Raw genomic sequence first — 22053 nt, 5'->3', positions numbered from 1 at the left:
TTCCAAGAGTCTCCACTCTGCCTTCCCCAACTGGTGGCCCTTTTTGACAAGCTTCAGGGGAGAGGGAGGGAGACCAGAAACAGAATTTGTCCTAGGCCAGAGGGTCAAGGAGGGCTTGGATTAGATGTGCCCGTCCCCGGAGTTGGGGACACCCCCACACTGCTACACAGAGCTGCTGCAGTGTGCCCACAGACACTTCTCCAGAAACACAGATCCACCTGCACAAATCCACAGGGGCAGGGGCATGACGACTGCCCCGGTAGAGGCACACTCAGCACACACACACACAAGACACTTGCGATTCGTTCATGGGAGAGTATAACTCCCAAACATGCTATACCTGCTAGGTTTGCGAACAAAGTAAAAAAGCAAATAATCTTGTGATGAGATAGTCTTTCCAGATCTAATCAGGTCTCCCAATGTAAATAGGTTGTAAGTTCAGAGCCTAGGGCCCTGGGGAAAGTCTGTGAAATGGGCTGTGTGCAGCCTGAGAGCGCTCCTGTGGTCAGGAAATGTCTGTGCCTGATACCTATTATCTTGCTCAGTGCCTCTGATTGTAAATTAATAAAGTGGAATCTCACTTCTGTGACTTTGGCGTGTGTGCATCAGCTTCTTGGAGGCTGACTGTCCCCAGGGAATAAAGCCAGTCTCCTGACCAGACAACAGTGAGGAATCAAGTCCAGGTACAGAGGGGGCACTATCTCTCCGGGCTGGGCCCCTTCCAGGCAGATGCCTCACTCAGGCTGGGCCAATACCTGTTTCTCTGACAGCCAGCACCAACTAGTGGCTCTTGCTACACTACGTAAGCAAACTCTGCGCCAACTGCCAGGCATTGCTGCCCAGGGAGGCGTCTGGAACAACGTGTCTTAGCTCATCCTCTCCATTTCACAGGGGAGGAAACTGAGGCTCAGCACACTGCTTTTGGCAAAGTCTCCTTTATCTAGTATTGGAACCCGGGTCTGTCCCCTCAGGGAGGGAATAAGGGACCCAGGTTGGTGTCTGCAGCCCCGTAACACAGCAGCAGAGTAGGGCTGCCCAAACCAGCGGTCCAAGGAGCATCCCTGGAGGAAGGATTACCCCCTAGACCTCCAGTTCCTAGGATCAGGACCGGGGCCTTACCCAGCTGTGCCCAGAGTCCCTAGAGGCACCGCTCCAAAGGGAATGGAATTTGCTCTGGCTTCTCCCCGGGGGCAACGCAGGCGCAGAAGCCCAGGGGCCTGGAGGGCCAGCTCCAGCCCCAGCCCCCCGAAGTGCCCCAGGTCTTCTGGCGTCACTCCAGCCTAGTCCGAAGTGGGCAACGACAACTGCTTCCTCCAAGGGCCCCAGGCGGCGGGCAGCAAGGCCAGGGCGAAGAAGGGGGGGTTCCTTTGCGGAGCCCACTCCCAGGGGTTCCTGGGGATCAATCATCCGAAAGCTGGAGAGCCTTGTAATTTTATTCCCTGGGAGGAGGAGCCTGAGAAGTCGGCCAGCGGGGTGGGGATGAAACGGGGAAGGGGGGGGGGAGCAGCCAGGGGAGCCGTTCAGGGAGGGGAGGGACTTGGCTAGGTCTCCCAAGCCTTCTCCACTCTCCAAACTTTCACCAAACTCTTGGCCCCCGCCTCCCCGAAACCAAAACACAACAAGCTCCGGAGGAGCCTCGAGCGGCGCGGCGGGGCGGGCGGACTCGCGGCGGCTGAGCCTCGGGAGGCTGATGCAACTTTCCCTTTAAGAAAGCCACCTGGGCGCACCGCGGTGCGGACCCAGCGCGCCCGGCCGGGGGCTGCAGCATGGTAAGGGGCTCGGGGAGGGCCGCGCCGAGCCCGCGCCTCTGTCGGTCCCGCCGTCCGTCTGGGTTCGGTGGCTCCGCGGGGCTAAGCCCCGGGAGCAGCGGGCAGCAGTGTGTGCGTGTGTCTGTGTGTGCGATCGCGCTTGCACGCGGGCATCCGCGGGGGAGAGTGTGGGCGCACGCACGAGGGTGTCTGTCTCGCCGCAGAGATCGGGGTAGGTGCGCGCGTCTGGGTGTCACCGCTGTCACCAAGGAGCTCCAGCGGGCGAGACGGGGGGGGCGCTCCCGAAGCGGGGGGGCGCTGCGTGCCGACGCCGGGGCGGTCGGGGGCGGCGGGCGCGGGCTGTGCGGGCAGCGCGGGAGCCGCGCCGCCGCGGTCCGTCTGGGGCGCCAGCGGGTCTGCGCGCCGGGGGCTGCGGCCGGCTCTGCGCCCCCGTGCGGGCTCCCGCTCCGCCCGTCCGCGCCCCGCAGGCCCCGCCGCCTCTCTGGCCCCTCCGGCCGGCCTGCCTCCCTTCCCGCCCGCCCACCCGCCCGCCGGGTCCGGGTTCCCGCGCGCCCGCGGTGCCGGGGAGCCGCGCAGGGGTCCCGGCGCCTCGGGATCTCTGTCCGCGCCCCCCCCCGGGCCCCCGCGTTGGGCAGGGACTGCGGCCGTGGAGTTCCTTGGGGGCGGCTACTCCGGGGAAAATCCGCGCCCTCCCTGCCCAGCCTCCACTCGGGCGCGTGCGGGGCGGGCCCGGGCGGCCACAGGTGAGGCCGGGGGCCCGCAGCCGGGCGCGCACCCCCAGCCGGCGCCCCGCACCCCGCAGCCGCCGCGGGCGCTGGAAGGCGGCGGGGCCCGCGCGGGCCGGGAGGGGGCTAGCGGGGCGGGCCGGGAGGGGCCGGAGCCGGCCTGGGGGCGGGGCGAGGGGGCGGGGACCTCGGCGCCCCGGTACTTTTCCACCGCTGGGGCCGGGGGCGGGGCCGCCGCCTCCACACCAGCTGAGAGGCCCACACGTGGCGGCTGATGTAACACCGCCCCCAACACCTCGCACCCCGATAAAAGCGGGCGCACCCCGCTTCGAGGAACCGGGGTGCTACGGGCGGTGCCGCAGCTCCAAAGGCGACCGCGCCCCTGCCGGCCGGCCGGGGGCCCCCTCGCGGTCCGCCGGCTGCTTCTTAAAGGAGCCGCGCCCCCTTTCGGGCCTGCTCCCCCAGGCCACGCCCCCTCGCCGCTCACTCTTAAAGGAGCCGCGTCCCCGGCTCTGACAGCTCCAAGCACAAAGCCCGGCTCTATTTCTATGCTGGAACAAGCTTGAGGCTGCGGTTGCTAGAAGATAAAGGCTGGGGTGGAGGTGGGGGGCCCGGGGGCAGGGCCGGGGAGTGGAAAAGGAAAGAAGGACGTGAGAAGTCCAGAGTGAGGGTGCATCGGAAGGTTGGAGAATAGTGGGTGAGGGAACTGGTTCTAGGAAGGGACCAATGGGCGGCACTGAGCATGCCCGAGTGTTTCCAAGGACCGCAGAGAAAACGCCCCCTTACTCGGCCTACACTGCGACTGCGGCGGTGCCCGCTCAGTGCCCAGCCCCGGGGACAGAGAAGAATCTCACGTTTGCCCTGGAAGAGCTCTCCAGGGCGTGGGGAGCCAGATCTGGGCACCGATGACCATGCCGCAACACTGTATGTGACGGGCGTGTTAATCAGATGTACTCAGCGTGCTTTGGGGGTACGGGGGCAAGGTGACAGCAATTGGAGGAGGAAGGTAGGCTTCTTGAAGAGAATGCCATTGGGACGTGACATTGAAGCTGGGTAGGATATGTACAGATGGAAATGGGGGCAAGGATGCTCAAGGAAGAGGGAGCCTCCTGCACAAACGCGGAGGCAAGAAGCCCTGGGAATGCTGGAGAGTCCCGCATGGCCACAGGTGGCTGCAGGTAGCTGACCTGGGCTCCAGGCAAAACTAGAAGCCCTCCCCTGCTCCCACAGCCCCTCCACTCCCTCGGTCACAGTGAAAAGAGTGTATGCTTCCTCCCCTCTCTTTCTCCTTAACTGTGAGGTCCTTTTTTTTTTTTTTTTTTTCTTAACTGTGAGGTCCTTGAAGACAGGGGAAGAGCCTGTCATCTTTCCATTCCCAGAGAGGACCCCAGGGCTTGGCTCAGATGGACCCTTACAATTGACTGACAGCCCTGTTTGGGAGAAGGAAGGACAGAGCAATGAGAGGGTAGAGGTAGTGGGGGTCCTGCGCATCCCCTCTCACCATCCACCCTTGAGCGGCTTGCAGGCCAGCTCACGCCCAGCTGGCTCTCTCCTCACTCCAAACCTGTTGCACCCCCACACTCCTGTCCTTGGGCCTGGCCCTGGCTTCTTCCTGTTGCACCAGCAGAAACCAGACACCCCTGTTTGTCCCTCACCTCTTGTGCTGCTCATCACGGAGTCCTGCCAGTGTTGCCTTCTCTATTTTTCTCAGGTCTGTATACCTCTCCCCATCCTATGGCCACCTTCCCGGTCTCTACCTTCTCCTCGCCGGCCTGGCCTCTTCCTGACTGACTTCTTTTCCACTAACCCCTCCCTCCAGTCCTTTCTCCACACTGTGTCTAGGGTGATGTTTTCAAAATGTGCATTCCACCAGTTGCTCCTGCCAGGTACAACTCTGCCTTAAAGCCTTTGATCACGGCCATTGCCCTCAGGATAAAAACCAAAATCCAGGTCCCAAAGGCCCTGACCCTGCTTATCTGTCCACCTTCATCTTTAGTCACTTTCTCCCTGGTGATCTGAACTCAGCCTCAGGGTCTTTGCACATACTACTTCATTTGCTTGGATCTCCCTTCCTGTTCTCTTCCTCACTATTGCCACTTTGCCTAGAGTAGTCCCTCTGACCCTATAACATTGCTTCCTCAGGAAAGCCCTCTGTGGCTATCAGACAAGGCCAGGTCCCCCTGCTCTAGACTCTCATAGAAGGATCTTTCTCCTTCACACCCTTTATCTCAGTCTTTGATTGTCTGCCTCTGAGTCATGAGTTTCCCCCAGCCTGTAAGATGCAGGAGGGTAGAGACCAATGACTTCTTGCTGCCCAGCACCAGTCTGGCCCAGAGCAAGCCTGAAATAAATATTTGTGGAATAAATGAATTGTGGCCAGCCTTAAATGCCTGCTAAACAATCTAGGCCATGTCCTGTTGTCTGTGGAGAACAATGGGGGGGAATTGGGGCCTTAGGGCTTTGGGAAAATTAATGGACTGGGAGGTAGGGACTTGCAGGAGAGTCCAAAATAAAGCAGAAACTTCAGAATTTACAAAGGAAGTGTTACTAGCCCCATCTTCCAGATTGAGTAAACTGAGGCTCGGAGAAGTTAAGTAACTTGCTTGAAGTCACATACAGAGTGAGCGGCAGAAGCAGAATTCCAGGCCAGGCCTACCAGAGCCCAGAGCCCAAGCTCTCTGTCACATGCTGAACCCACAGCTTGCCAGTGGTAGTCCGTATGGGGACCACTTTTGAACGGTTGGATGGGGCCATTTAACAGAAATGGCAGAGGCAGGAGAGGCAGCAAAGCTTTATACCCAACTCATTCGTTCTCCTGGAGGCCACCACCAGGCAGTCTTTGGGTCACTAACCAGTAAACGCTTTAAGCACAAGGACTGTATTTGCAGTAAGTATTCAGGGATAACCTGAGTGAGAACACTCTGGAGCCTAAGTCCTGGGCAGAGTGCCCTCAGTTTACTTACCTAACCAGGGGGCATAACAGTGACCAATCCACGAGGTGGCTCTTAAAAATGCCATCTGCTGTTATTACTGTTTGTTGGCTGAAGAGGGACAGCTTTGGGGAAGTCACATGGAGAGTTTACGGCTTAGGGAGAGGTGCAGTGAGTGAAGATAAGACTGTGATCTTCTAAGGGAGCACAACGTCCCCCCTTCTCCTGGCTGCCCCCAGGAGACCAAAACCATGTGCAGGGACCTCTTTAGGAGGACCCCTTTGAGAGTCAGAGAGGCCAACCTGGGTGAGTGACAAAAGGGAAATGGTTACAGGTCACATCTGCGCCTGCCTCTGCCCCGGGGAGAGGGACCCTGAGTGGCCAGGGCTAAGTCCTAAGGAAGCCAAGTGCTGATTTTCATAGGCGAGGTGCTCCTTCCTGGTCTCTTCTGGCCTTCTACTACCTTCCTGGACCTAGAGGAGAGAGGCGGCCCTTTACAGGAGGCCGTGGGTGGGGCAGAGTGGCACAGAACAGCCTTTGGAGTAGAGTCTGCTCCCTGGGAGGGGAGAGAAGGCCTCAGAAGACGAGCCCAGTCCCTCCAGGGACCAGGCACAATGGAAGTTGAACAACCTTGTCCACCGAATGCAGGGTTTCCCTCCCATGAGAGAATTCTTTGAGGCTCCCTGAAGGTGGAATCCTCTCCTGAGGCCTGTCAAAAACTACCCTCTATTCCATCTGGGTCTGACATTAAACCTGGATACAACAGCTTGGTGGTGCGGCCACTCCTTCCATTTGTCTGTGGCCTTCTCCAGCTCGGCAGGCCCACACTACCTCTCAGAAGCTTCCCACAAGATCTCTGGCTGACCTGGACCATCATTCCAGGACCTCAGTCTTACCCATTACCCTTCGAGTCAAGTCAAGCAAGACTTCCTGAAAGCACATACGGGGCAAGGTGCAGGCGTAGAGGGTAAATGAAACACGGACCCAACCCTCAACTCGCAGACTCATGGTTGATGGACATAAGCAAATAAGTCTAGAATGAGTTGATAAGGACACTAGTAGAAATCTGCCAAAAAAAAGAAAGGAGGAAGCAATTTGTTCACGCCAGCTGGGGAGAGTGCCAGGAAAGGCCACAGAGAAGAGGTGACATTTAAGCATGGTCCTAAAGGATTTGCAGAACTTTACAGGGTGAGCAGGAGGAAAGATGTTGCTGGCAGGGGACAGCCTGAGCCAACGGAAGGGGGGGCAGTCCTGTGCACGGTGTGTTTGGTGTTCACAGGACTTATGGTCCAGATTAGTGACAAAACAACATGTCCAGATGCCCTGGAGCCCAAGCCGAGCGGCGTCAGGATGAGGAAGCACTGTCCTGGCTGCCCGGCTGGGGTGATGATGGGGAGCGTGCACTGACCCCAATGGACTCCCCTTCAGGAGAAAGGTTGAAGCCATCCACATAGATGATGAAGGAATTGGACCCTGTCCCAGTTCTGTGTTCATTTTTTAATCTTTTATAGAATTGGGCATCTGGAGAGTCAAAAATAGACCTTTGCCCATTGGGACAGGAAGCCTGGAGACCAAGGGATCCAGGGGAAGGGTTGGAAGAAGGGCTATGAGGGAGCTGATTGAGGGGCATCCAAAGAGGACAAAGATGGGAAAGCCCCTGGCAGAGGGTGGGCTGGCCTGGGTGGGGCAGGAGCCCGGCAGGGACTGTCCTGGAGCACCCTGAGGGCCACACCTGGCCTGCCCTCACCTTCCCCGGCCAGATTCCCACCCTGCTCTCTGCTCTCTCTACAGCTCTTGAGATCTGTGGTCTGAAAGGTGCTGGAAGCAGAGTCTGTGAGTGCGGTCCAGGACTCCAGAGTCCCCCAGCCTGCTGCTGCCATGGTAGGAAAAGGTGCCAAAGGGATGCTGGTGAGTACAGGAACCAGACTGCAGGGAGGAAGGGGGGATGGTGAGCACCGCCCCTCTGAGGCCTTCTGCCGGCTGCTTGCCGAGGTAGGAGGGCCTAGGAGGCTTCTTGGGGCCCTGAGTCTGGCTCTGCCCGGGCTCCTGAGTGCTGAGGCTGTCCCAGGCCCCAGGCAGGCAGCCCCTTGCCCAGCAGGTTAGATGGTGCTGCAGCTTGGAGCCCAGAACGGGGCAGAGTCTGCTCCAGAGCCCACAGAGGCCACAGGGGCAGGAGCACACTCCCCAACGCCATCACAAGAGATGCTCGGGAGAGGCTGCAACTGGTCCTGCTGGGAGGCCAGTAGGACCCATGGTTGGCACCCTGGCACACCCCCCTGCACCCCATGCTCTGCCTGCAGCAGGAGGTATTCAGTACTTGCTAATCAAGGGGTCTCCAAACCTGTCTGGTTCTCCTCTACTTCCCTGGTTCCTTCTCAATCTGAAAAGTAACATTTCCTCCTCTGAGGCCTCGGAAAACTTCCCTCTCCCCCTTCCCCAAGCCATGGCCCTTCCTTTGCCCACTGCCCCGGAGCACAGGAGAGTTGGTAGAGAGGCACCGTTAGGAGCAGAGGGCAAGAGCCGGGCCTGGTCAGGGCTTGAAGGAGGAAGACTCCCTGACGGACAGAGCGGGTTGGCACTGGAAGCAGGAACCGGGACATAGATGTCAGATCCTATCCCAAGAGCAGTGGTTGTATTTCTTCTCTTGGGATCTTGCCTCAGGGACAAGCTAGGCCGGGCAGCTGTCAGGGGAGGAAGCCAGTGACCACACGGCCCTTGCCTGGGCACCTCTCTTGCCCACATCAATTCCTTCTGTTGCATTTCTCATTCTGTTAAGGATTGTTTGGGCCGGGATCTCTGCTGAGCTCCCCCACCCCCTAAATAGGCCCCGTCTCTCACCAAGGATTTCTGGAACTCAGAGTACTTGGTCCAAAGGAATGGTTTGGGAGAGGGAGATGGAAGATTTTGCTCCAGGGTAAGGACCCCCTATCCTGCCCCGTCCTGAACTTGTAGCATTCCGCCCCTCGGGCCTGCTCTGGCCCAGCTCCTACCTGGTTGGAACGAGCCTGAGTGAGCCAAGCTTCGGGAAGTATTCCTGAGCCAACCTGAACTCCGAGTGCTCATAAATGGGCAGAGGTAGACATCCCATGATCTGAACACTTGCTAGAGGTGATGCCGCAACACGGCCAAAAATGGGCTCCCTGTTCCCAGGGGAGGCTGGGAATCGCCACGGGCCTGTCGTCCGTGGGAAGCGGGGTGTGGCTCTGCCCACGCTACGTGGACAGTCTGAGCCCCATGAAACCCAAGAAACCCCCGAGTATTCCCTGGCTGCTCTTCTTCCTCGGGAGCGACCCGGGAAGGACTGGCACAGGCAAGCGGCCGAGGTGGGGAGCGTGGGGGCCACAGGGGGAGCGTGAATCACGAGGTCCGGTGACCCGGCCGGGGCTCCGCTTCCCGGACTTGGGCTCTGCGGGGCCAGCCTGTGTGCGGAAGGCAGCGCTGCCTTGGGACGCGCGTTCCCAGCCCCAGGATGTGCCTAAAGATAGCCGGGGCTTGGTTTCCTCCGTGCCCTCTGCCCTTTGGCTTCTGCCCGCCACTGCTTGTTTGAGGCCCATAACATCTGTCCCCTGGGCCCCCCCCCCCCCCCCCAGTGGTTGCTGGAGATTCTATTCCTGCCTCTTTCTCGGTTCTGCTGATGACCTTGGGCTACTCTATTCTCCGGCCCCAGTTTGGAACTGGAGCCACCTCCATTCAGTGCTCGTCTCTAGGAAACGGGCTCAGAGGAGTGCTAGCCCTCCTGGCTAACCTAGGCAGCTGAGCCAGCACTTTGTGAGGTGCCTGTGCCCCCCTAAAGGCAAAGCGCTGAGGACACTCCTTCCAGATATGCCCTTCTCTCCGTGCCACGGTGGGGGTAGAAGAGAGGGTACTTGAGGGCCATGCATATAAGCCACACGGACAGTCCAGGGCCTGTGGCTTCTTTGGCCATTTGTGCCCTGGTGTGTGGGGAGCGGACCGCTAGTCCCTGCCCTGGGCTGTCCCCTGCTCCCCGGGCTCTCTTGAGCATCCCCAGACACACTGCGTCCATCTCGGAGCTCTTGCCCTGCTCTTCATGTGGCAGGCACCCCATGGAGAAGCGAGCCCCTTTGCAGCACGTGCCCAGGCCCACATGCCCGCTGCACATGTCCCTCCCCCCACTGCCGGCCCAGATGGTCTCCGCCAGGCCAGCTCAGCTGCCTCCCTCACGCCTCAGCAGCTCCTAGGACAGGGCCATGCAAGAACCCAGCTGGCCGGGGTGCCTCCAAGCCTGGGAGCAGCTGGGATGCTGGGGGGCACCAGGGGTGGGTGGGGTGATACTTCTCTACACGTGTGGAGTGGGGCTGCCTGAGGCTCGGAGGCCAGGGTGCTGGAGGAGAGGAGCCCAGGGCCGGAGAGCCCCACTGGGTCAGCTTTAACCACACGGCCTCACAGCAAGGTCACAGGCTGGCTGATTCCCCTTCCCATGCCCGCTCCTCACCGGCAACAGAGTCTGGGGCAACAGAGGCCTTGGTGAGCCTCACTGGCCTCTCCCCATATTTTTGAGGACGCTGGTTGCTTCTGCCGTTGGGAAACCTTGTGATGAATAAGAGCAGAGTCACCTGGGCTAGGGCCCTGAGCGCCAGAGCATCTAAATCATCCCAGAAGGCTTTGCAAGCACCACAGGCCACCCCAGGCTGCCCCACCCTGACCTGTTGTATTACACTCTGATAGGAGGATGTGTACCCTCCTCTTATCTGCACCATCCATTGCAGGGCCTGGCACACAGTGGGTGCTCACCCAGCCCACATCCTGGCAAGTGGCAAGTGCTCAACTAGTATGGGCTTGGCCATACTGGGAGCTCAACAAGCACAGGGTTTGGCACACACTGGGCACTTCGCAGGTGAAGAGCCTGTCGATTATCAGGCACTCACCTAGCACAAGCCCCAGCACATGAGAAGTGATCAACTAGTGCAGACTTGCATACGTTGGGCACTCCCTTAGTGTAGAGCCTGTCACACATCGGGCACTGGTCTATCACAGGGCCAGGCAAACAGCGGGTGCTCACCCAGCTCCAGGCTGGGGATTCGTTGGGTCTTCACCTGGCACAGAATTTGGCATATGTCGGCTGCTCATCTAGTGCAGGACCTAGCACACTGCAGGGGCTCACTGGCATTGGGCTGATACAAAGTGGGTGCCGTCTTAACACGAGCCCAGCACACTCAGACTTTGTGCACAGTGGGCACTCTGCTAACTCAGGTCCCCGCACCCTGTGGGAGCTTTCCAAACCCCAGTCCTGGTAGTACAGTGGGTGCTTTCCTAGCACAGAGTCTGGCACACAACAGATTCTCTCCTAGCTCAGGGACCAGCACACAGTGGGCACTCTCGCTGTATAAGGCCTAGCACAGAAGAGGGGCTCCCTCAGCCGGGACAGCCTGAGCAATGACCTAGGTGACCAGCCAGGTGATTGGAGATGCACTACTACACCCTCCCAGTGAAAGGGACAATATCTAGATCCAGAGAAGGCCCAGCATTCTCAGACCTCCTCTCTGGACCTGAGACCGTGCCCTCCCTTCCTCTTTGGTCCCCATCCCCTCCTCACCTTCCCTGGAGCACACCTGCTCAGTCCTGTGCCCTCACCTCCCCTCACTCAGCTTCCCTGCAGGCCCCACCCCCCTCGGTTCTAGCTCAGCAGGACCTCCCCCCCTGGAGCCACAGGGCACAACAAAGCAACTAGATTCCTTGCCCCTCTGGAGGCATGCTCACTCTTATTAAGAAAAGTCAGAGGCGGGGGCTCGGGGAGTCGGCCTCCCAGAGTGGGGCTAGAGCAGCTGGATCCCACTAATGAGGCCTCATTACGGCCAGGGCCCAGCTGGGCTGCTGCCGCCTCCTGTCCCCATGGCCAGAGCCAGAGAAAGCCGTCCAGCCAGGGCTGCCTGTTCTGGGCACCCTGCCCAGGCCAGGGCAGTCAGAGCCCAGAGCCCACCCTGGGTGGAAGTGAGCATTTGGGCATCATGGGTGACTGGGCCTTCCTGAAGCCAGTGGCCCAGCCAGGGCCTTGGCCCACAGTCTGTGCGCACAGGAAGTCAGCGGAGCGTGTCTGGGGACCTGGCTGCATGAGGCTGGCCCGGTGAGAGGCTGAGTCAGTGGGGTCTGAGACCATTCCTAGGAGACTTGCTTGGGCCAAGGCTGATCTCCGTCTAACCCCAAAATGAGGATGATAATGTATCTACGTCAAGGCATTTGGGGGGGGAGGATTAAATGAATTAATATGCATAAAGTGTTTAGGACAGTGTCTGGCTCATAGTAAGCACTTAATATGTATTATTAATATGTATTACTATTACTGCTGATTCTCACTAGAGTCGATGATGGGTGATACCCTTATTTGAGAGACGAAGAAACTAAGACCAGACACGTTATGTGATTTGTCTAAGGCTTACATGGTGAGAAACTGGCAGTGCTGGGGTTTAAACCAGGCCTATCTGACTCTAGAGCCTGTGCCTTTTTTTTTTTTTTTAAGTCATCCTAAAAAAAAAAAAGCCATCCTGCCATGTTCCTTTTGAGTTCATCATACTTAACCAAACTAGTAGAAAACCAAGCTTTACATCAGAATTCATGCATGCTTCCCACTGGTGGATGCTTACTAAGACCCTACCACGTACCAGGGCCTCCACCCATCTATTCATTTCCGGAATATTCATGCCCACCTTCCTGACTGCTGGTCTGTGGTATCTCAGCACCTGCTGGAGACCCGACTGGTGAGCGGGGCCTCGGAGAAGTGGGACTGGATGGGTCTGAGCGCCATCTCGCCCCAGTTATGGTGACACCTGCTGGTCTGAACCCAGCCCTGGGCCATGCAGTACAGATCTCCAGGGGTCCTATTCCATGGCTGCGCCTCTGCCATCTGTGGTGACTCCGTGGTGACCGCTCTCTTAGCTCGTGACATCTTTCTTAGGCCAGGTGACAGTGCCATTCACCAGGCCAGGGCTTTCTTGCATGGTCAGCCACATTCTTCAGCGAGGGCATTCAATCATCGTGGCTGGCTGTGGCTCTCCAGCTCTTGTGAGGGGGCCGGGGACAGTTCCAGGGCCCACCGTCCCCCTGCCCGCACCTCTTTGAGCAGTCGAGGATGCTTTGGTGTTACCCTGTGGACTCTGCCCCCACCCTCTTCCTGTCCTGTCTCATGTCTGGTGCCCAATGGCACCCAACCACCCTACCAGGAGCCCACCAAGTGCCAGGCCCGTGAGCTCAGAAGCATCTGGGCCCCGAGGCCGCTCGCTCTCTTCCGCGCTCGCTCTGCCTCACTCTGTGGTTGTGAGTCTGTGTGTGTGTGTGTGTGTTTTCTGTTCCAGTAACTTGCTGGGAACAAGGGAAAAACACAACAAACCCCATGCCTCACTGTAGCTCGGAGCACCCGCGCTGGGCTGCATGGGGCCGGGCCGGAGGGGGAGGGCCGGGGAGGGGTAGGCAGAGCTTCGGGAGGAGATGAGGTGAAAGTAATTGTCGCTGGCCGCCACTGAGAGAGGCAGGGGATGCATCAGTGTCGCCGGGAGCTGGCAGAGGTGTGAATGAGCAGCAGGGACACGCGCTTCGCTCTGGGTGCTCATCCTGGGATGGCCTCGGCTCAAGGACCTGTGGCCCCCTCCTCCCCAGAGCAGGTCAGTCACCTTCCAGAACGTTGAGCCCCCTCCCTGGAGCCAGGCGGTCCCAGAGGCTGGGCTGGGGGTGGGGAGAGGGGCTGAGTGGTCTGTGCCAGGGAGGGGCAGGGCCGGCCAGCCAGGGAGACGGACACCAGCAGAAGTGACCCAGAAAGTCGCAACTGTGCGAAGGAGCGCAGGAAGAGTTAGCTGTGTGGTGGGGGCCTGGGGGAAGAGAGTGGGGGGGTGAGGGCTCCCCCAGCCCAAGGACCTGCTGAGAATCTGCTCTGTGTATCAAAGCTGCATTGTCCCAGCTCCCGGGGAGACGGGCCGGAGGTGCCCAGGAATTGTACTAATCAATACAGCCCTATTGTCCTTGCCACGGCAGTTACTCCTATGGGGAGAGTGAGTGAGGGGGCAGGGGGACGTGGTACATGGACTGGGCAGGCACGGTGGGGGAACAGGATGGGATGGGGGTCTCAGCTGGGAGGACAGAGACCCCAGACGACGTTCAGCAGTGTCCGCGGCAAGTGCCCGGACGGGGTGGGCACCAGTGGGGCTTCGTCCCTAGAAGCTGGGGATGTGGAAGGATGTCGGGGACCACGGGGCTGAGGGCAGCAAGCAAGGGTGAGGGGACAGGGAAAGCCATCCTCCCCACCCTGTAGAGCATCCCGATTTGACCTTCCGAAGGCACGAGAAGGAATGTCTCTGGGGAGACATGGGTTGGGTTTGGGAGAAGCATTATGCAGGGCTGCCCTCAAACCTCAGAACTGCCAGGGTCACAAACTGAAGCCACTTCCCCGAGTGCCAGCCCCACTGCCAACTGACTGGGGTAGAGGCTGCCCACAGCTGCTGCAGAATGAGGCAGGGCTGCCGGGCTTCTCCAGGGCAGAGGCAGGGCCCACCCGGTGTTCCCCATCACTGCTCCCCAGGGCCTGGAGCGGAGCCTGGCACGCCTGGGAGTGCCTCCTCGGTCTCCTCTCCACCGTGTTGGCAGGTCTCTTCTCTTTGCACCAACCAGGGCTCTGGATGAAACAGCACGGGGCATGCCCTTGCCTCTCGCACCTGCTACGTGAAGGTTTGGACTCCTAACAGGTGCCCAGAGCCTGCTCTGAAGTTTTCCTTGAGGCAAGAGGCGCTAAGAGCCCCTGGGTACTGCTCGGGCCTAGGGTGGACTTTCCCATGGTCTCGCTCCTCCACCTCTGGCCCCTGACTCTTTCCCATATCTGGATAAGCGAGGCCAGATGAAGGATGGAGGGCTCTGTCGCTGCAGGGCGGGGGGCTACCTAAGGGCCAGCCTGGCTCCCGGGGAGACAACTCGGGGGAGCAAGAATGTAGGGGTGCGAGGAGGTCGTGAGGTCTTTTGAGGCAGCCACAATTTACTGTAATGGCTCTTCTGCCTCAATTCCCCTATGGGGCTCAGAGAAAGTTGCCAGTGATCTGGATTTGGCTCAAGGTCAGTCTGGGGTGTGGGGTCTTGTCTGTCCTCCTCCATAAAGTTTGTCTTGGATGGGACTTCATCCCATGAGCAAACCCTGGGGTTGCAGAATCCTGAACAAGAGGCCTGCTGGATCCCAGTGGGGCCTGCCCAGCCGGGGCAGCCCCAGGATTCTTCAGCGTCCACTGAGAGCAGGAGGAGGGAGCTCACAATTCACGAAAATATCCAGTGGCCACTGGTCTTGGGAGGGTGGGAGTCAGGAACCAGAGGAGAGCCGGAGCCAGAGCCGGGGCTAGAAATGCGGGCTCTCTCTGAGTCTGGGCACAGGAAAGGAGGGGGTGCCTCCTGCGGTGCTGGTTACCTCGGGGAGGGGGCTTTGCAGCTTTGTTTCCTCTGTACTCTCCAGCGCAGGCTCCCGTTTTTTGGTGATAAGCTTATAATGCTTTTATAATTAGAGGAAAAACAATAACTTTTTTTTTTAACGATAACATTTTTAAAAGGCGTTTGGAAACTTAGTGGGAACTAATGGAGGCCACAGGAAAGAGTCGGAAGTAGGAAAATCCCAGGCAAGCAGAACCACAGATCAAATCAGTAGGCCTGCTGAGGTTGTCTAGCCTGTCCACTGACTTCACAGTCAAGGACGCGGCGTTGCAGGGAGTGGAAATGACTTGCCCGGAGTCGCTGGGGGCGCGGGCTCTAGAATGCCGGGGTTCTCACTCCCAGTGCAGGGTCCCGCCTGGCCCAGCTCAAGGTGTGCTTGGGGGGGATCTGGGTTCTGGCTGAACACCCCTCATCCCCCCATCCTGGGAGCTCATCCAGAGCAGGGAATAAGCAAGCCCGGTTCAGGGCGACGTAAAGGACTCCTGAGATTGCTCCCTAGGGCTCACCCGGCTAGGCGGGCTCGGGGTGGGAGGTCACCAGTGCTTGTGTGGGCCTGGCCTCCTGCCCCAAAGACTTCTCCTGAGGGGAAGGGGCATCTGTGCCTTGCTGGTCTTGTGGGAGGGGCTTATGCATGTGTGTCTGTGTGTGTGGGGGGCGTCATGAGGGTAATCAGCCAGCTGCCCCCCTCAACCAAGGAAAGAAAACCCCAGAGCCTTCATTCTAGCCCCTTGGGGAGTGCAGGCACAGGGCAGGGCTGTCCCTGTCCTGGAGAGCACCTGTCAGGCCGGGGCTGTGGAGTCACAGGTGAGGGTGGGCGCTCTCGGGGGAGCCCGGGGAGGAGGCACCAGGCCACCGTGGTTTTATTCATCACGGAGGTGTGAGCAGGGGAGGAAGGGAGAGCAGCGAGGGGCAGAGTGGAGGAGGATGGGTGACGGGCAGGAGACGGCTGGAGTCCGGCCAGTCGGCAGGGCAGAGCTGGGTGAGCCAGACGGGCATCCAGTCTGGGGGAAGCTGCGAGCACAAAGGGGTTCTTTCGTGGGCACCTGAGAGCCGACGTCCACGCGGGGACAGGTCTTATGGGTGACACGTGTGTCTACCCAGCAGATCAAGAAAATGAGAGGCTTAGGCTGGGGAAGAGGATGCAAGGAAAACATCTCAGGCAGGATGGCAGGAAAGGGCTCACCAGCTGTGGGCCTGGCTGCCCAGGAAGGCAGCGCAGGGAGTGCCCGACGGAGGGCAGAGAGGGGCACTGGAGCCCCCAGACGCCCCGAAGAGCATTTGGGGCTCCTTTCCGCTTGAGTACCTGGAGCAAGGTGGGCTCGCTCTGTCCTCTGAAGGGGGCCTGGCCCTCCCCAACCAAGTGCTGGGACTGAAGTCGGAGTCCAGCCGTGGCTCCCGGGTCACCCGGCTGCCGCTGTGGGAGTCGGCCCCCCAGTGCTGAGATGCAGGCTGGGGAGCCAGAGCCAGTGCTGCTTCCGCTGGGCGCTTCTCCCGCTGGCTGAGTGTCGCTGACCTCCAGCTCGCCCTGAACCCTTCCCCGAGAGCCCCGTCGCCACCTCTCCGTCCGCAGGCCTCTGTCCCAGGGCTCCCACCTCCCTGAGTTGTGGGGTGTGGCGCAGTGGCCCAAGCGGTCAGCGCGAGCCCAGCGGTGTGCCACTCGGTAACTGGGCCCCTGAGGACTCAAGTGGCCACCTGCGGTGCGGGGCTGGGGGAGTCCCCACCCTCACTGCCCCCTTGATGCCAGGGAAGGAGCAGACCTCAGAAATCCGACTCTGGTGCTGCTCCACTTGGTTGGGGGCCCAGGGCCAGGACAGAAGCCCCAGATTTCAAGCCTTGGGGACTTCAGTCCCTGCAAGGAGCCTTGCCTTTGCCCTGCCCAGGAAACCATCCTGGATGGTTGGGTGTCTCTTTGACAGCTGGAAGCACTGCTTTGTGACCCCACCCATGTTCTCTGCAGCTGTCACAGTCTCCCATTGTGCCCCTAAGTAAACAAGCCTTGGACAGAATAAAACTGTTATTGTAGGGTCAACATATAGGAGCCCTATTTGGCCGGGATTTGTTTGGGAATGCAGAGACTGCCCCAAGCAGGCCTCACACCCTCTGAAAAAATGCCCCCCTGGACCGTGTAGAATTGCTAGGCTTGTCCCAGAGAAGGTGGTGACAACCTGCAGCAAGATTCTATATGGGCCTGTCCCAGGGGGCACCCGGGGCTGTGAGCCACCCTCTCCCAGGGCCAGACTGGGCCTCAAGCCCCTTGGTCAGGGAAGCCTTCCTGACCTCACCCTGCGTGCCCCTACCCCCCCACCTGGCCTCCCTCCGTATTCTTATGACTTGAGAACCTCTGCTTTGTGGTCACTTTGCGGCTGCGATATAAAAATCCTGTATTTATTTCATCAGTGGCCTGCTGCTCCCCCAGATTTTGAGCTGCGGGTGCATAGGGGTGTCTGTTTAGTTCACTGCTGGATTTCCAACACCTGATGCAGGGCCGGGCGTGCAGCAGGTGTTCCTAAATCCCCATGCTTGCATGAATGAACGTACGCAGCCTCTTTCAGCCTGTCAGTTTGCTCTGGGTGCTCCTTGATGTGGACCAGACCACTGGACACCGCTCTTGGGCCTGCGCCCCCAAACCTCCCCAGAGGGGATGACAGTCGGTGTCTCCTCTGGGGCGATGCCTGACTGGGTGTGCAGGATGGTTGCTTCACAAGGGTGGCTGTGCGTAGTGCCACGGCACACGGCTAGAGCCTCTACTGGGCCCTGGTGCCTCCTGTGTCTGCATTCCTAAATGGGCCTTTCTGGAAGGGTCTCAATGAAGCCATTCCTCTCCTCTGCATTTGTCGGGTCAGTGTCAGGATCCGACAACATTTCGAAGCACCAGAACTCTTTGTTCATTGGCCAGTGTGACTGCTGTCCTTGAGTATGTCTCTTTCAAGCTAAGGGTCGGTGTCACTTCAGCAACGTCCCTCAGAAACCATGCTGCTCCGTCCCTCATCCTGGTGTCCTCCAGGGACCCCTGTCCGTTTCTCTCAAGGGAAGAACCATCTCTAAGAGGCTGTCCCTGTCACTTCTCTCTTGGTGATTCTCAGGGTCCCCATGTGTCTGAGTGAGGACCCCCCACCCCCACCCCTCAGGCTCTCGCTCAGGGTGGCTTGAGGGCCATGGCATGAGGAAGGGGCACAGTTACACTTTTTTTTTTTTAAAGATTTTATTTATTTATTCATGAGAGACACAGAGAGAGAGGCAGAGACATAGGGGGAGAAGCAGGCTCCCTGCAGGAAGCCCGATGCGGGACTCGATCTCAGGACCCCGGGATCATGACCTGAGCCAAAGGCAGATGCTCAGCTGCTGAGCCACCCAGGTGTCCCCAGTTACACTTATAAAGGGACTTGCCGAGCCAGTTCCAACTGTGGGGTCGGGGTTCAAACGGGGCTGTCCTCAGTGGGGCCTCAGGCCACCCGGCCCAACCCCGCAGCTCCCCCAGGCAGGCCTGGCTTCCTTCCTTTGGGGCAGATCCCCTCCTGGCTGGCCCCCTCCTCCGTAGCCCCCCGCCCCCCAGCTCAGAGACCTTTCTCCGAGTGCCTCCCTCTGTTTCCCCTAGCAGAGTCTGTCCCTCAAGTCTGGCGTGGTGCCTACAACTCTAGTCTCCTCCCCCACTCATGGCCAGCACCACCCCATCCATGTCAGCTCCAGGACCCGGGACCCCCAGCTATGGGCAATGTAGAGGCTCCCCCGGGCCCTCCCATCCTGAGTCCCAGGACCCCTCCCCGAGGCTGGCCCAGCTCGGTCGCTCCCCCCCAACACCTCCAGCCCTGGCTGTCCTGTGCCCCCCAGGAACGGGCCTTGGGCGGGGGAGGGGTCGGGCATGCCCTGCTCCCCGCACTGCCTGCCCGTGGGCAGCGTGCTCAGCCTGGTGATGCGGTAGCGGCGGGTGGGGGGGGCCGTCTGGACACAGGCCCCTTTGTGCCCAGCCCGACTTGGCTGCTTGGTATGAGGCTCAGCTGCTCCCAGATCCTCACCCAGAGGGGAGAGGGGAGGCTTTGGAGGGGCTGGGGCTGGGGGGCTCTGGGCCCGAGCTCCCCCTGTGCGTCCCACCTCTCAGATGTTGGCAGTGGCTCCTCAGGTGGGCTGGTACCCCTGGCCCAGGGCGGGGGACCCGGTGACAGACGTCCTGCTTGGCACCCTCTGGCCGCCACTCCTCCCTTCTCCCCTTCTCTGCCAGGGCGGCCAGTGCTCCTGCCAGCAGAGGGGAAGCCCGGGTGGGGGTGGGGGCTTGCAGGGTCCACGGTTGCCCTGCTGGGCGAGGCCCAGAGGGCCAGGCACGGGAGCACAACTGCCTTTCTGATGGTAGCTTCTCTCCTGTCCCCACAGAATGGTGCTGTGCCCAGCGAGGCCACCAAGAGGGACCAGAACCTCAAACGAGGCAACTGGGGCAACCAGATCGAGTTTGTACTGACGAGCGTGGGCTATGCCGTGGGCCTGGGCAATGTTTGGCGCTTCCCATACCTCTGCTATCGCAACGGGGGAGGTACCCAGCGGGCACAGGGCAGGGACCACCCACTTGGATAAAGCCTACCCACTAAGGCCCCGGCTACCCCGTCCCTGGCACGGTCCCCACCCCAGACAGGCTGGCCTCTGGCTCTCAGCTCCCCCGCCCCAGTCCCTGGCTTAGGTACCCTTTACCTAAGGCTCAGCTCACCCCTCGACCCTGGCTGTCTGCTGTCTGGGCCCGACCCTGCTAGCCTGCTCCTGTGGGGTCGAGAGAGGGAGAGAAAGGCACTCCAGCCTCCCGAGGTTGTTCCCTGTCTGATACCCACTGTGTGTTGACAGCCCCCTAAATGGTTCAGGGAATTTGAGGATCCCAGCGACTTCTGTTTGTGAATTTGCTGGGTTAAGCCATCAAATCCCGCCCTAACATGGTGGGTCTGGGGCCTGGGTTCTGCTTGGGGAGCGTCTGTCAAATTCAGAGACACACTGTGGGTAGGATACCTCAGACCCAGGCTCCTGCTCAGTGCGTGGTCTCAGCCGATCGCAAAGGTTTTGCTGTTGGGTTCTCAGCAGGAAGAGGGGGGGACCCCCCAGGCCCGCCCTGAGCCAGCCCTTTCCCTGCCTGCCAGGCGCCTTCATGTTTCCCTACTTCATCATGCTGATATTCTGTGGGATCCCTCTCTTCTTCATGGAGCTCTCCTTTGGCCAGTTTGCAAGTCAAGGCTGCCTGGGGGTCTGGAGGATCAGCCCCATGTTCAAAGGTGAGGCCTGGATGGGGTACACGCCTCCCTACACACACAGCACGCACGCGCGCTCGGGCCTCTGGGGGCCTACTCACCCATCTGTACAAACACTGCCAACCCCCACGGAGCCCTAGTGCTCCCCTCAAGCCCTCCATCAATGGCCAAGGCCACGGATGCATGCTGAGCCCCCTGTTTACTTGGCCTCCACTCTCCCCACCTACCATGTGTATATACAAAAGCCCTGGGCCCTCCAGCTCACCCCTGCTAAGGCCTTGACTTGTCATCTCTACGGGCCTCCCTAAAGCCTGCCCCGTGAGCCCTTCACAGTTAACCCTGCCTTCTCCAGCTAGAGGTCTGAGGCCGCTCCCCCGCCCTCCCCCCACAGGTGTGGGCTACGGCATGATGGTGGTGTCCACGTACATCGGCATCTACTACAACGTGGTCATCTGCATCGCCTTCTACTACTTCTTCTCGTCCATGACGCACGTGCTGCCCTGGGCCTACTGCAATAACCCCTGGAACACGCCCGACTGCGCTGGGGTGCTGGATGCCTCCAACCTCACCAACGGCTCCCGGCCTGCCACCCTGCCCAGCAACCTTTCCCACCTGCTCAACCACTCCCTCCAGAGGACCAGCCCCAGCGAGGAGTACTGGAGGTGAGGCCCCACTGGCCCGGGCTGGGGGGACACCGGGTGCCAAGCCGCAGCTCTCCCCCTAGCCATCAGGCAAGTCTGTGCTGCCCAGGTGGGGTGCCGGGAACAAGCACAGGGGCGCAAAGGTGCACAAGGAGTTTGCAGAGGAGCTCAGAAGAGGCTGACACCGTGGGGCCGTGGAGGGCAGGACGCTGAGTGAGGGGCCTTGCAAGGGGTGGCGAGGGAGCTCCCCTCCAGCAGTCGGGCAAGTCAGCAGAGCAGAGCCAGGGGGTGGGGGGATGGGGAGCAGGGTGGCCTCCTGGTGAGGTCAGTGGGAGCGGAGGCCTTAGGTCCCAGAGGAGCAGAGCCGGTCCTGACACAGGGCAAGCTGTTCTGATGAGACTCTCCGGTGTGTGGGAAGCTCATGGAGGCTCACGGCAGTGGGAGGGGGCCTAGGAGGGGCCCCCGGCCTTCGAGGAGAAGGCACATGAATTGAGCTTCGACTTAGCAGCAGAGCAGAGGGAACCGTAGATGCCTCCTGAGCCCAGAAGCTTTCCATCATCAAGCTTCGGAAAGACAGCCTGGCCCTACTGTGCTCTGTGGTGACAGACACTGGAGTCTCAGGGCTGGCTGCCCACAAGGTGCCGCTGGAGGTGTTCTGGAACACCTTGTCCCAACGGGCCGGGCGTGAGGGCAGAGTGGGGCTTCCCAAAGGAAACTCATGTCCTGTTGGGCAACCTGTGGGAAGAGAGTGTTGGGGGCCCGAGGGTAGGCCGCATGGATGCGTTCCATATCCACATGGTCTGCTCTGAGAGGCCCCGTGTGCCCATGGGGTCTGAAGAGCCTGGAGCCCCCTAGCCTGAGGAGTTCACAGTCCTGAGGGGGGGTCATATTAGGGCAGGTGCGTAGGTGCCCTGATGCCTGATGCTCAGGTGTGTGGTAGGGACACAAAGAGGAGGTGGCCACTTCTGAGTGGACGGGGCCAAGAGGAGGTGGCCCAGAGGGCTGCCCTAAGGAGGGAGGAGGGAGGCATAGCAGGGCTGGGAGAGACACCTGGGCAGGTGAGCCATGGCTGGGAGCAAAGTGGAGACGAGTGGAACAGGAGCCACGCCAGGCCGAGGTTCGACGTTTCACCACCACGTGGTAGAGAGCCGGGGGTGAGATGGCCAGCGTCCCGGGGAGCCTGGAGTCCTAGCAGGTCAGTAGCCTCCAAGCCCGGTGCCAGTGCTCCGACCCCACAGGGCCCAGTGTCCCTGTGCCAGCCTCTGGGCTGTGCCACAACCATCCAAAGACAGCTGAGATGTGGTCACTACCCACAGGGCTGGTGGTGTAGACAACAGCGCTGCTGCCTCCCAGCGAGG

At 60.1% G+C, this 22053-nt stretch overlaps 2 protein-coding genes across 10 annotated transcripts in view; one reads left to right on the top strand and one right to left on the bottom strand.

The window, feature by feature from the left end:
- The first annotated feature begins 1550 nt into the window (after nucleotides 1–1550).
- SLC6A9 (solute carrier family 6 member 9) overlaps nucleotides 1551–22053 on the top strand; it is a 31799-nt gene continuing 11296 nt past the window's right edge. The window contains exons 1-6 of one of the 9 annotated variants that reach the window (XM_041738547.1): nucleotides 12899–13056; nucleotides 14866–14879; nucleotides 18394–18491; nucleotides 19143–19357; nucleotides 19947–20078; nucleotides 20446–20716. In XM_041738547.1, coding sequence (XP_041594481.1) covers nucleotides 12948–13056; nucleotides 14866–14879; nucleotides 18394–18491; nucleotides 19143–19357; nucleotides 19947–20078; nucleotides 20446–20716 — 839 coding nt within the window. In that variant the 5' untranslated portion in view covers nucleotides 12899–12947. Of the gene's footprint in view, nucleotides 1770–1958; nucleotides 1981–7215; nucleotides 7333–12898; nucleotides 13057–14865; nucleotides 14880–18393; nucleotides 18492–18867; nucleotides 18953–19142; nucleotides 19358–19946; nucleotides 20079–20445; nucleotides 20717–22053 lie in introns of those variants that run through there. The other 8 variants (XM_041738544.1, XM_041738540.1, XM_041738542.1 and 5 more) reach the window with 8 other exon arrangements.
- LOC121481033 (translation initiation factor IF-2-like) lies at nucleotides 1851–3407 on the bottom strand. Its single transcript, XM_041737999.1, has 3 exons — nucleotides 3398–3407; nucleotides 2565–2743; nucleotides 1851–2435 (listed from the first exon to the last, which is right to left on the bottom strand). Exons 1-3 carry the CDS (start codon nucleotides 3405–3407, stop codon nucleotides 1851–1853), a joined length of 774 nt encoding a protein of 257 aa, XP_041593933.1.

Source organism: Vulpes lagopus, chromosome 23 (genome assembly GCF_018345385.1).
Source record: "Vulpes lagopus strain Blue_001 chromosome 23, ASM1834538v1, whole genome shotgun sequence".
In the NCBI taxonomy this organism is placed as follows: Eukaryota; Metazoa; Chordata; class Mammalia; order Carnivora; family Canidae; genus Vulpes; species Vulpes lagopus.
Note: the sequence above shows the minus strand (reverse complement) of the source record. Positions and strands in the feature narration are given on the sequence as shown.